This window comes from Cloeon dipterum, chromosome X, assembly GCF_949628265.1.
Source record: "Cloeon dipterum chromosome X, ieCloDipt1.1, whole genome shotgun sequence".
Classification (NCBI taxonomy): domain Eukaryota; kingdom Metazoa; phylum Arthropoda; class Insecta; order Ephemeroptera; family Baetidae; genus Cloeon; species Cloeon dipterum.
Genome location: NC_088790.1, coordinates 17,839,092 through 17,853,189, shown reverse-complemented (window position 1 = coordinate 17,853,189; position 14,098 = coordinate 17,839,092). Strand labels below are relative to the sequence as shown.

Genomic DNA, 14,098 nt, shown 5'->3' with positions numbered 1-14,098 from the left:
TAACAATTGCAATTAAAATAAAAATTTCTATTTCGTCGATTGCAACAGTTCCCAAACTCACCCCTAAAAAAGCCGCGACGCTTATCTGTGATTTGGCGCAGAGTGAGTTTGGTAATGGCGCCAATTAAAACAACAATAAAGAAATTAGGCACGGCTTATTGCCGTCAAAAGAGAGCGGGTTGAGACAAGAATTTTAATTCCTGCAAGGGGGTCGGCCGCTCTCTCGCTAATCTCGGATGCAACGTCTGAGAGCGAGCGAGAGAGCGCAATAATAATAACCAGCTTTTGTTCGCCGAGAGAGAAACACGCGCGTGTACACTCCGCGAACAGGCCCGCCGGGGGTTTTACTTTCGCGATGGGCTATTAACCCAAACTTCCCTCGCGCCGATGAGGAATCTTTGAAACTTTGCTCGCGCGTTAATGGTCTCCGCTCCACACGCCGCCGCTACCGCCGCCGCGCCTTGTTTCAACGAGATGATATCATGCCGCACGAGAGAGGGACTAGATCGCATATCTCTGCTGTCATTCGCCAAGTCTTTGCAAAATTCATAAATATTTTTAACAGCAGAAAGCACATCATGTAAAATTGACAAAATATGAGATTTCAATTAACATAACATTTTGTCACATTTTTCACCAAATCACAATATTACATGAAACTAATTGTAAGCAATTTTATTAATGAATTTAGAACGATAAGTTGACCGCAAAAAGGAAGTTTTTAACTTGTGATTCAAATTCAACCCCCTTGACGTTTTTTCAAAATGATTTGAACTAAAAATATATTTCTGTCACACGCAGCAAATTTTTACGATATTCCCACCGCTCTGTTTATTCGTTGGCCACTCGACTCTTGGCAGCTCCACCTCTGGAAATAAATCCAGCAATAAGCAACCCTTCACGGGACCGGCCAAAACGCGTTGTTGTGCGCGCAGCCAATATATTTTCAGAAAGTATAGAATAATACAGATATTCGGTCGGATGCAGGAGCCATCTTTAATCATAAAGCAAGTCGATCGGCGCGCACAACCCTTCCTTTTTGTGCCTCCGCTGCCGCTGCTGCTGCTCTATAATCCAATTAAAAACAAAAAGCAGCGCACACATTACTCGACGGCAGCCAGCATTATATTCTAATACGCCTCTCTCTCTCACTCCGATATTTTCTCTAAAGCCTCATCTCTGAGCTTATAAGTGCATTTATCTCGGCACAAACTCGCTGCTACGCCACCATGCAGTATCAATAACAATAAGGGACACTGCTCCGCTCGATTTTGGAAGCGTTCGTATTTTTAATCCGCAGCGCCAAACCGGACGCGAATCCTGATTAAGGAGGGGTGTTTAAGTGCTCTGGTTCTTCGGTTGGAAAAAATATTTCCCCAACTCTACTATCATTTATGGGTCGGATTTATAATGGCAAATATATTTGACAAAAAATAAAATAGATTTTACTTGCACACATTTTTTTCATTGAAAAATAAATTTTCAAATGTAGGTCACGAATCAATAAAACGTGACATCCTTTTTATATACACAGATGTTTAATTTACTTGCTGTCTATGGATGATTTAGTTTTGCTGTTTCAATTTCCAGTCTGCACAGCATGATGTTTTTGAAAAACAGCGGCGAGAGGGAATATTTTCGAAAGCAGCTGCGGCCACGCACCACAAAACGCATTGATATTGCGCACGCCTATATCTCACTTTCAACCACGATTTGTTTAAAAATAATTATTATTGCGTATTACTGAACGTGTAATATAATCAAAAATAGGCGGAAGGAAAACCACGGGCCGGCCGTTTTTTCGCTCTCTTCTGCAGCGATTTGGCTGCGATGCGGTGTGGAAATAAAATTTTATCTGCACGGTTCTTGCCGCGCCGAAATGAACTCGGCCGGCGTATTTATTGGCTCGAATGTACAATCTGGAAACCACACTATTTGCATGCATATTAATTGGAAAGAGCAAGTCAGATTATAAAACTGCTGCTGTTGGATAAATTAAAAAGGCATAAGTTTATTAGTGCCTGGCGCCGAGTGTGCGGCATTATGTGTTTTGCTGCTCCGGCCACCAGGTTAACTGGACTTTATTGTTTTTGCACAAAAAGGGCTCAACTTATGGCCGGCATTAGAACTAATTCCGCTCTTCTGCGCCGCCATCAGCCAAAAAGACTGCCATATCTAATTCCGACTAATTTTGATGCTCATGAAATCCTCTAAACGGTCTAGAATGAATAAAATATTCTACAACTCGAGCTTAAAAAATACAATTTTTTGAACGAAACGTTGTGAATTATCTTTAGCACTATATATACTTGTCGCATTGCCTAATTCTGGTTGCGAGCGTTTGACTTTTTCAGCTGTTTACCCACGGTTATCAGGTATTTGTTGTGCGCGAGTTCGATACCTCTGTCAACAATTTTGTGCATTTGTCATTTCCTGTATTTTGATAAGCGCGCGGGATGCATCTACTTCCAGCCGGCCCTCCTCTTCAAATCAAACCACCGCCCGACAGATAAACAAAACCGGCAACTATGCAGCCAAAGGTTTAAAATTAATTGGTCCGAGCGGTTCAAAAGAGTACAGGGCAAAAAGCGATGGTGCAAAAGTCGCTGCTCCCATAACGTCTTAATCCCGCATGATTGCCTAGTTGGAAATTCGCTCGACTCGGCTGTTTAGAAATTCACGCAGACCGTGATGCTCCCTACTCGAAATAATAAAAAGAGTGTGTCGCGCTGTTATTGTTATTATTATGTAAATTAATTCCGAAATAGAGAGACTGTTAAAAAGCAGAGCAGGGCCCGAGTGTAATCGAGTTTTAAGAAGCGGCAGGAAAGTTTTTATTTTTCTTTGGTCTTTTTTCGCTGCTTTTTTAATTTGATGGTGCCGCGCGTTGTCCCTGAGGAAAATTAGGGGAGAGCACCGCCGTCATCTGAAACAAATTTGACGCTAACCACGCCGAGCACAATTGAGTGAACATTGCCACTCTAGTGAAATTTAGTCACCGCCTGTTAGCGAAGTAAGGAGGGCAGGAATATTATTGTCTGCGTTCAATTTTCTCAGACGGAAAAATGTGATGAGGAATGAATGCAAATTTTTACGGTTGCTTCAATTGGCCTTTCTTCCAAGTTTGATAAAATATTAATCTCAACAGTTCTTTTGCATAATATGGTTTGGGAATATAACAATGTATTTGTTCAATTTAAAATCGGTTTTCTTAAATTGACACAAATAATTTATGTCAACACACCTTCAGCTTGCACTCTAACGCTGCGTTCAGCGCCATAGGATTTTTGTTTCCCGTGTACCGAGAGGCGCACACAAGCGCGCATTATTTGTATTGCATTTTGACCGGCGCGACACAAATACGATGACGTTTTATTTACAGAGAGCGCAAGAGAAGCTGTTTTATTTACGCTTCCAGGAATTTTTTTACCTCGCCAATGTTTATCTTCGAGCATATGTATTTTTCGAATGGGAGGGGTTCGGTGGGTTTTTTGAGCAAGGTAGAAGAGCATTAAACGTCTGCTGTGTTGTGCTGTACACAGAGTGTGTGTATTCGAGCTATTTGGACGCGCACTGCCATAACCTTGGTGTAATATTTTCTCAGCTGGGCCAGCAACAAAATAGGCGTTGAGACGAACGCAATGTTTATTTTTTATTTACAGGATGCACAGATTTCCAAATAGAAAACGGCATCCAGCGGGAGGAATCGAGGCTCTATACGTGATGTCTAATACGATTAAATGAAAATAAGCTTTTATACAAATGTCCAATTTGAGCAGATCACTCACGTACGGGATGCATTGATATACAAACTGTTTATCTTATCTCAATGTTCGGAAACTGCCTATCTGCTCCGTGTGTTTGTATTGCTTAAAATGTTTGTGCTTACTAATTGTTTGATTTGCCAAATATGAACTTAATGCGCCACTGCGTTAAAGTTTTGGCCTCATAAATATTGACGGTGGCGCTTATGATAGGAGCCGTCTAGTATTAAGAAAGTGCAGACTTCTTAAAACTTTAAGTATATTTTTATCTCCACTTTTTTGTGCGTAAAACGTGCGTTTTATTTTAACAAAACTCGATTACAGCTAAACAATAGCAAAATGCACAGTTTAACCACGCCATGATGCAATTTAGCCATGTTTATTGTGCGTGTAATGGGGTTGAGAAATCCATATTGCCGCTCTCGGTTTCCATACAAAGGGCCCGAGTATCATTTTTGCAGCCAGACTCACCCTTTCTCCTCACTCTCGACGCATTAAAAAATACAACGCGCGTGTTTCGGGGTGATCAGGATTTACACGCGGATTTCGCGTCTAGAGAAATTGACTAACTCATTTAGCGGAGCGTGCCGAGTGTGTAAAAAGCCCCCAATAAAAAAAATAAAATATAAGCGTGCACGTCTCTACGTAAGCGCGCAGATTAATATTTCGAACTTTCCAGCGGAAAAGCTGCAGATTTGCGCGGGGCGGGCGCAGAGATGCAAAATAACGATGGCGAGAGAGCGAGTTGGTGCTTTTTTGTGTGTGTGCTCGCACACACACAAAAATAAAACAGCCAGTGTATGAGAGATGACACGATATTTCCTATTGCCGTTTGTTTTATTGTCTGCTGATGCTGTTTTCCTCCTTGCTGACTTTTTTGTATAATTTTCGCGCTCGTAAAGATTATAAACCGAGTGCGCGACCAATATAATAAAAAACACGCTCTGTGTCTCTCTCTCTCCCGACGTGTTAACTACGTACATTCATATAAACGTGTTCGTGTGGGTGCAACTGTCATGAGTTATTGTGTTTTGTGCCAGAAAGTGTAGTTTCGCCGCCAAACAATAGTATCATGGGAAATAAATGGCAGGCATGCCTGCAAGCTTATCAAATTTGTCTCTCTCGCTGGAATACTAAATATTTATGCATATACGTACTTTGCTTAGCGGGTATTTCTTGAAAGTAAAAAAAAAATCAAAGTGGAAGTAGTTCCACATCCGTAAAAAATGTAATAAAATATAATTGCTTGGTGTGATCAATTGTGGTGAGTGTTGCTGATAAACACAATTTGGAACAAAATTTAAAGCATGTATCTCGGTTTTTAACATAAGATATTGGCTGCAATTATGTTTACATTACAGGATGTGGGAAATAGTGTTCTAAAATAATATTTCCGGTTTAGATACGTTACAAAATTGGATTTGTGGTTAAATCCGTTACTAATTGTAACGACTTTGATTTCAATCATTTGCTATTTTTGGGACTAAATTTCATTTAAAAATGTATAAATGAAGTTGAACTAAAGCTATTTGCAAAGAAACTTCGCGCAGTTAATCACTGAATGGAAAATGTTATATTTTTGTTTAAAACGCGTGTCGCAAATGGGGTAAATGCAGCAAAATTCCATCACAATTGACATTTTTTTTTAAACTTCCAAATTGCAAATTGTTTTTCCACAGGTAAAATTCATAGCTTAAATTATAGTCCACGCCATTCTCCATCATTTTCTCTGTGTCACCGTTCCGTTTTTCGCCCTGATGCGCCATAAAATGGTTTTATTGCTCTCAAGGCCCGAAATCAAGAGGCCTGCGTGCAGCCTCAAACAAGTGTCTCATGTTTCTTGCGTCAAGCAGGCAAAATAAGCGAGACGCGCACTCTTCATCATCCTGGTGTCTATAAGGGAAGCTGCTGCCGGTTTTGTTGTTCTCTCTCTCTCTCTCTCTCTCTCTCTCTCTCTCTCTCTCTCTCTCTCTCTCTCTCTCTCTCTCTCTCTCTCTCTCTCGCTCTTTCTCCATAGAAGGCCCATCTTTGCGTGCTGTGTGTTTTTGCGGCATCCACGACTACTTTATTATCAGGGCGAGAAGGAGAGGAGCGGAGCCAAAATATTTTCCAAGCTGCGGCAAGATAAATAGCGAGCGACGATATAATATCATTTTCGTGGTTCATCATGTTGCCAAAACAAGAAAAAGATGCCTCTTCCTTTCTGAAACAACAGCAAGCGCTCTCTGTTTTTTTCCTCCTCTCAGTTCCTCTCGCCGCTTTTTCCGCGAAGGCTGTGCTCCCCTTTGGATTCCTTGGCGGTGTTTTAAATAATAAATTATTTAATCAGTAAACACGCCAGTAAATGAAAATCGTGTTGGCAGCAGCCAACTGCCTTTGCTTTATTTGTTGCTGCTGCGTGTACAGGCGCAGAGGAGGAAATTAAAAGCTAGTATTTATATTGTCAGAAGCCAACGCTCGCCATACACCTCCACTTTCTTTCTCTTGTGCTAACAAGAAAGTCTACGGCTACATCAAACCCACTTATCTCCATTGTACCCTTGTTGTTTTCCTTTGTTTCACATAGATAGCAGTATTTTTTGTACATGTTGTTTAAGCCAAGAAAAAATATCACTATGGGAAAGAACGAAAAATAATTTAATGTCATTTTAATTGTCTGGCGACTTGACAAACTGCTTTAAAATATTCTTAAAAATTGTGCGAAAAAACTTATATTTTGAACTGTTTTATTTATATAAAAGACTGCCTGGTGAAACTTCTGATAACTGCACATAGAGCCGTATTGAAAACAACCCTCAAAAGTAATTAGGGATGAAAATCTGATAGCCTGTCAAGAAAAAAACTTAAATTGACGTACCGACTCCATGCACACGAGACGATTTGTCCGCCAAAGAACACAAAAATGCGAAGCAAGGTAGAAATGAGCACCCAAAGCACACAACGTCAACACGAGCACTGGGAACCTCTTTGCCAGTCTTACCAGCTTGGAGGCCTGAAAATAGACAAAGTAACTCAAACTCCTCCCCTTCTACTATGAAACACACACTATTGCTTCTTTTATGCATTCAATAAACGCGGGCCTTTGTTGTGCCCACCTTGTACAACACTATATCCCGCCGCCCGGTAAAGGGTGCTTTTCACATTCTAAACGCGGAGCAAAACGATTGTGAAAAGTAAAGCAGCTCTTCATATTCAAATGGAAGCGTCCTGCATTGTTGGACTGCCGCGCGTTTATTAGATTCACACCTGAGTGAGTTATATTTTTTGCAAAGGGGCCATGTGACTTCACTTATCACTGTAAAAAAATTATCTTCTAACTTTTTAATTAAAATGAAAGGGTTTCATAGCAACAAAACGAAAACAGAAAGAGTTGATTTTGCTAGAAAATTGCGCGTATGCTGTCCAAATATCAACTTTTGATTTTTTCCATGTATTGATAGTTAAGTGAAATAATATTTCCAGTTAATGCAGATTTTAATCAGGCGTGGAAAAATCACGAAAGCACAGAGAAACTCTAAACAAGCAGCTGCTAAAATCAAATTTTACAAATGAGGAGACTGATTCTACGATGGACAATAACGAAATGGAAATTCTGACAGTGGCAAACAAAATATTTTTATTTTCGCGCATGAAATCAGCGTCGCGTCCAGCAGCAGGCAAAAACCCTTAAGGGCATTCATGCATTTACTTCATTTTCTCCGCGCCGCGCCACATTTTTGCGCTCTTTTTCACTTATTTATTCAGAGCATCAACTGCCGACGACGCAACTGAATCGGAAAAATTTTCATACTCGCGTGCAGTTGTCATTTGAGTTATTGTGGAACAACAGCAGACGCCGCTGCTGCGTGCAGGGGACAAACAGTAAACATCAGAGAGAGCGAGAGAGAGAGAAAGAGAGAGCGAGCAAGGGGAGGATTAAAACTGCGTGAGAGCCGGCAGCTCACTCCGCTGAAATAATAATCGCAGCTGCCCGCCCCTGTAATTTATGCAGCGATCTTGGCGTCCGAGCAGCGCCGGTGGACGCCGCTCCATCTGAATTTATTTAATTTAAATAATGCATGCGCACTCGTTGCGCGTTCGGCTTGTTTTGCATTTTATTATCGAAGTGGGTGATTAGTTTCAGCGGCAGAGAGACGCAATCTGACGAGTGACCACAGGTGCAGGTGGCACTGCAGGAGCAGCCAGAAAGGATCGTGTCTGCCCACTTCGCATCTTCGCTCTGGCGGAATTGAAAACGCCGCCTCTCCTCCCACTCAATCCGCTCATTTACAAAGCACATATCATTGGAGAGGGGAAAATCACATCGAGTATTAAAGTCCAGCAAGCACATGACTGGGATTAAAAATTTTCAAGCAGCACGTTCGATAGATCTGAATCACTTTATTTTAATAAAGGAGCCTTTAAAGTGCTTGAGTATATCATAACAGTTCACCAAGCATCGATTTTTCAAGAATTGTATTAGATTAATTTATTTCCTTTTTTGTAAATCATTTTAAAAACAAAAATTTCGGCGACGCTTACGCACGATTCTGCAATTTTATGGTCACACCTTTTAAGTCAAAAGCTGTTGTCACACATTTTTCTCAAGGGGCTGAATTTTACTCCGCAATTAAGCACCGCGGGGCTTTTTTAATTAGTTCCCGGGTATCAAAAAGCGATTTGGCACCGCGCGCACGCACAATTTGTGAATAATATTTTACGGCCCAATTGCGGATATAAAAAGCATTACGATAAATTTTCATTACACACATAGCGTTCGGCGCGAGCGTGCCACGCTCTCCTTACAATGTGCGCGCGGCGTTAAGTGTCGCTGGCGTCATCTTCTTTTATTATCGCGCCCTCCACCGCTCACCTCCGCCGCTGCCACCGCCAAATACAACACATAAAAACAAAGCAACTCTGCAGAGGATTAGGTTGACACTTTATTGGTCTTCGGAGAGGCGTTCTCTTAAATTAACTAACTTGCTGTAAAGGCGGCGTGTAATGTGCTGAGTGCAGGAATTAGAACGACGTGCTCCTTCACAATCGCACCAAGGGAGCTCCTCAGATGGAGGGGTGGTCTTACGCTCGCTCAACCCTTTCGAAATTATTGGGCTGTCAGATTGCAATTATTTTCCAAACCCTTAAAGTTAATTGCTTGTAAATACTAATTTTCAGAATTTAAATTAAAACACGCGTTTCATTTCTCCCCTGGTGAGAATTTTTGAACAGAGATTTCACCTTTTGTGTCTTTTGAGACGAAACCCTCTTGTTTTCAGTTTTTAAATTATTTAACGTCGACTTTGCAACAAAGGGTGGGTGAGGGATGCATTTTGCGCGTTTCCTCGTCTCCAACTGCAGCTCAAAAATTTTCACTCTGCAAAGCATTAAACGCGTTATCTCCCATACTGTGTGCTATGCTCCCTCCCTTATTTGCACCCCCGAGAGATGCAGACCGCCGATGTTTACTCAATAAGACTGGAAACCTTGCTTATTCTTTTTTCTGTTCTGTTTCCACGGCGCACTAGCTCTTCTGTTTTTTCGCTGCGACTTTTGTAAATAAGTCGCACCCGCGTACGCCCGCGCGGCCCTATATATATTAAAAAAGATCCGAGGGTGCAGCGTAATGCAAGGGAAGGGGGTGAGTCAGCGGCATCCAAACAATAATAACATATACACGTTTCTGAAACAAGAGGATGCGGCGCGGGGAAAAAGATGCATGCGTTCGACAAACAATAATGACTCATTTGTTTAGTTTTGAACCGGGCCAGCGCCAGAAAGAGAAAGAGGGTGCATTCGGCGTGCGGGGGAGTCGAAATATAATAATGCGCTTGAAAAAAGGGATGCTTTTTGACCGAGTAAAAATAGACGTTGCTTTCTCTGAATCGTCAATAAACTTTTATCCCTAATTAGAAAATTTAAATTTGACCAAGGGAATTATATTTAAAATCACAATAATATTTCGAATGTGAAACTATTGGAAAAATATCTTAACGGAGGATTAGGATTCCCCTGCTTCCCCTGCACAATTGGCGTATCAAATATTAAAAAAATGAGAGTCCTAAAAACATCAATTTTTACACAGATTTGTGCTTACCTACCTTAAATCCCTCAAATTTCATGTGGTTCATTTAGGACACTCACCTGAAACATATCAACATTGGAATTAGGAACATACAGAACTTCCATTGCATATGTCTCTTTCAATTTTTCCTCGGAATGAGAAGGGTTTGTTCCGCCTCTCAACATGAGAGGCAGAACGGACTGACATTGATAAACAAAAAGCTGCTGCGGCTGGTTCCTCTGACGAAAAGAATAATTTCCCTTTTAAATAACACAAACAAGGCTGCAGATAAAAGGGAAGTGAGAGCCGCGACTTGGAATTACAACACGCGGCTGCTAGGAAAGATTCAAACAAACCACTTTGAAATTCGGCAGCGGCGGCGAGATTTCGGTTTTTCCCGCTCGGCAGCGCGGCCTAATGATAACCGCAATAACAATAAATGCGGCGCCTCTTGGATTTTACGGCCGCGCATACACACACGGCGCGTTATCTCGCTAAAATAATAATAATAACTGCCGAGGCTAATTAAGAGGCAGCGCCGGAGCAAAGTGAAATTATCATAATTGACAATAAAAAGTTATTCGCCGCAACCGCTCGTGTAAAACGAGTGCTTCTGTGTGTGTCATATTCCGCGTGTCACGCAGACATTCGCTGCTGTGTGAATTAAAAGTTTCTACGCTTAGCCCTTTGGCGGTGGGGACACACTCTCTTCAGAGTTTCCGCTCTTCAGCTATACATTAATGCGCATGGGGTAAATTGTAACTATGCTCAAATCTCAAAGCAAAAACTCTGAAAATCTCTAAATATAGAGATGCACATGGAAAAATTGTCTCATCAAAATAAACAACAGTTGATAAAAAACAGAATCGAGTTCTGATAGCAATTTGGACTGGAGCTATTGTTATATCTTTTGCTTGGAAAATTCAGTTTCACTGTTTATTTCCGCTCTTCCCACAATTGTGACGTTATTTTCGAAACAATTTATTTGTCTGCGGAGTCAAAGCGCCGCAAATCCATTCCGCGGATCTATAAAAAGCAAATCCTTTCAAAGCAATGATATAAAACATGCAGGCACCATCAGCAGCAGCGGCCCGCGGGCGGATCGTTCCTCTCTCTCTGCTCTTCTCTCCATGTGTCTCTGTTTGCTGCTCCGGCAGCAAATTTTACACAACATAAATTTGCGATTGTTATATCATCTCAGCAAATAGGGGATTGAGAATCGTTTTATTTTTTATCCCTTTTAAAATTGTATTTTATACATTGCAATAACGCTCGCGCAGGCATTCTTTTTTCTTAGGAAAATATCGCCATAGTCAGCACAATTGTGCACCTATATTTTACTATCGTGAAATTCTCGCACTTGCCGGATCGCACGCTGTCTATATATGTATCTTAAGTCTCGACCATCGCAAACACACTTCTGATAGATTTTCTAGGCAGTAACTCTATTTGCTTCAGGCGGAAGAGAGGCACAAAGAGTGCAAGAAAGTCTGAGAGTTATTTTTACACCACAAACTAAACAATTAGTTATTAAAGACTCATGTTAAGTGTCTGTTAGTTAGATTAGTGATAAATTTTGCTAATATTATATTCAATCGTGAGTTTCAGCAAGTTGTTCACTAATTCTACATGTGCATAGTTCTCCTATGATGAAAATTACTTTATTTTAAACTTGATATGTGATGACTTGTTTTCAAAATAATAAAATAAACAGAAATGATTTTCTAAACTACCTATTAAATTACAGCGTTGGACCAGATGAAAATTATTCCACTCTGTTCGGCCATTTGGTACAAGACCTCCCTTTGCGTCTCTCTTCTTCGAATGCTTCTCCAGCCATTGAGCTTCTCGTGCCATAAGCCATAACATTATTTTATGCCGCGTAAATATCGAATTGATTCCGCAGTGGCGGCGGCGGTGATAAATGCGTGCGATTTCGAATGCAAACATTCGGATTGCCATCTCCCACCCCGTCCCACCCCCTCCCGCTTTTTACATACGAGCGAGGCGGCTGTAAAGTGCAACAATAGATCAAAACAGCTCGCTCTCCGGATTGAATTTCGCGCGGTGTGTCATCTCGATTTCACGCTTGGGACCACAGACCCGACTTCTTGGATGGAGTTGCGAGAGTGTCCAAGACACGACGCGTGGGGCAATTTCTTCGACGCACCCGCCATGAATAATGAGCAGCTTTGAAGCCGTCGCGACTCTCATTTCCGTTCATTCCGCTGCGCTGTCCGAGAAAGCAGCGAGCTCGTTTCTTAAACAAATGATGTGCTGGTCGGCAAACTGGTTTCTCGGTGGTCCATTTCCGACCCGCTATTGCTCAATTTCTGCCCTTGTATGACACCATAAGATCTACTCGCTACCTAACATTTCCTTTTGAGTATAGGCCGTACAGGCTGAGACTCAAGGGGTTGCTGCAAGGGAATCGAGGAAATTCATCAAAATAATTTGTTTCTTGGGCCAGTTTAAATTATACGATGTATCCCTTAAATAATAATCAATATTCAAAAATAAGAATGTATGTGTAAACGTCAAATGGTTATAATTACTTTTAAAATCTGACAGGAAATTTTGTTTTTGTGGTACCCCTTCGAATTGGACCAAAAATCAATTTACTATCAAGTTTCAAGATATCAAAACTGATCCAAAAGCTGTTGATTTACCACGAAAAGTCTCACGGATTAAAACAATATGTAAATTTAGATAAAATTTATCAATACGATAATTTTTTTGCGAGCACAAAGTTTGAAGCCAGAAGCTGCCTGATAAAAAAAAACTAATCAAATAGGCAGAACCAAAATATTCTATTTTCATGGGACATATTGGTATTCTCTTCATGCGATGGGCCGACGGCTTTCAATCCACTATGCAAATACAAAACAGAAATTTCCATAAATTCCCTCTCGTCTTGCTGGTGACAGTCGGACGAAATAAAGTGCCGACCACTCAATTACGGCCGGCATGCGTGAAATAAGTAAGAAATCCGTGCTCGGCCAGTCGAGTCGATTTCTCATCACTTTTGATCCGGCATGAATCGACGCAAATCACTCCCAATACAGCGCGGGTGTCGACGCACACGCAAATTGGTTTATTCAACAATCCGAGCTGTCATCCCTCTGTAAATTGTCCAACTCTCCCTTTTTCCCCGACCCTTATGTGTGGTCACTCGCGACGGATTTTCCCGGGATTTTTGCCGCACTTCAAACGAAATCCGCACCGGCAAGGATCTAAACACGTTTCTTTGCAGACGAGTCCTTCTATACTAGTCCGTTTTTTTATCAAGTTTTCAGGCGAAATAGGGTGAGACAACACGTCAGTGCGCCATAAAATGAAGTCAACCAGCAGCTCTATTATTTCGTCTTTTCCCTGTCATAAAATTTTCCTTGTTATTCCACCTATTTTCACAATTGCAGCTGTGCAGTCCAAAATTCGTTTTCACATCATTATTCACAATATACCAGTTTTGATATAAACGTGTTCTCTTTTGGAATGTAAATTTGAAGAAATTCTATGGCTTGATTTTCACTGAAAATGCAATTTTTATAGAAAAATAATTGTCACTAGTTGCAAATAATAAAGTAAAACTTATTTATGAAGTTTGCATTTTGAAATCCACCCTGTGATGGATAATTCACAGCTAAGAAATCGATTTGTGAAAACGAATTTGGTGATAAGGTCTGTGCAACCTCGGCAGTGTACTTGTTAACCCCTTTCAGCACCCCTCTTTAATGGTAGTAAGAAGAGCAACGCGTGGCACTAAAGGATTTATTAGGTTACTCTTATACTTCAAGACATTATTCAGAAGGGCCGAAGGGGTTGCTGGGGGTGTTTGAGAGCCGGCCGGGCGCGTTTTACTGCGAGATGAGTTAAGTGGGGGTGGCGGCGGCGGCGGGGGCGGCCTTCTAACTCTTTCTTCTCTCGCTATTTGCGTCGCAACGCTTTTAATTCATTTTGAAATTGCACTCTATTTTTTGTCTGCGAATAAAAGTAAACATCAGCCGGGGTGAAGCGCTTCTTTTTTTTAATCCAGAATGCTGCGCGAAAGACTCGAAAGTAATTACAAAACAACCCTTCTGCATCGCTAAAAAAACCTCTTACCAAAAATTCTTTTCGAATTATCTACCTGCATACGTATATGGATTTGCGCACCTAATCAGCTAATTTGCCTTCGCGCGTTGGTTTTGTTGGCTTATTATTTAGATCGAAAAGTGGCCGGCTTGATTATCCTAATTGCACCCACAATAAACACCCCTTGGGTATTGCACGCAGCCTGCAAAATCGCGAT

General features: G+C 41.2%; 1 protein-coding gene across 23 annotated transcripts in view; it reads right to left on the bottom strand.

The window, feature by feature from the left end:
* FoxP (forkhead box P) overlaps positions 1 to 14,098 on the bottom strand; it is a 215,063-nt gene that overhangs the window by 58,944 nt on the left and 142,021 nt on the right. For 4 of the 23 annotated variants that reach the window (XM_065495758.1, XM_065495759.1, XM_065495757.1 and 1 more), the window contains one exon: positions 9,845 to 9,887. The exons of 18 other annotated variants lie outside the window; for them this stretch is intronic. In XM_065495758.1, coding sequence (XP_065351830.1) covers positions 9,845 to 9,874 — 30 coding nt within the window. In that variant the 5' untranslated portion in view covers positions 9,875 to 9,887. Of the gene's footprint in view, positions 1 to 6,621; positions 6,646 to 9,844; positions 9,888 to 14,098 lie in introns of those variants that run through there. One more of the 23 variants, XM_065495762.1, reaches the window with a different exon arrangement.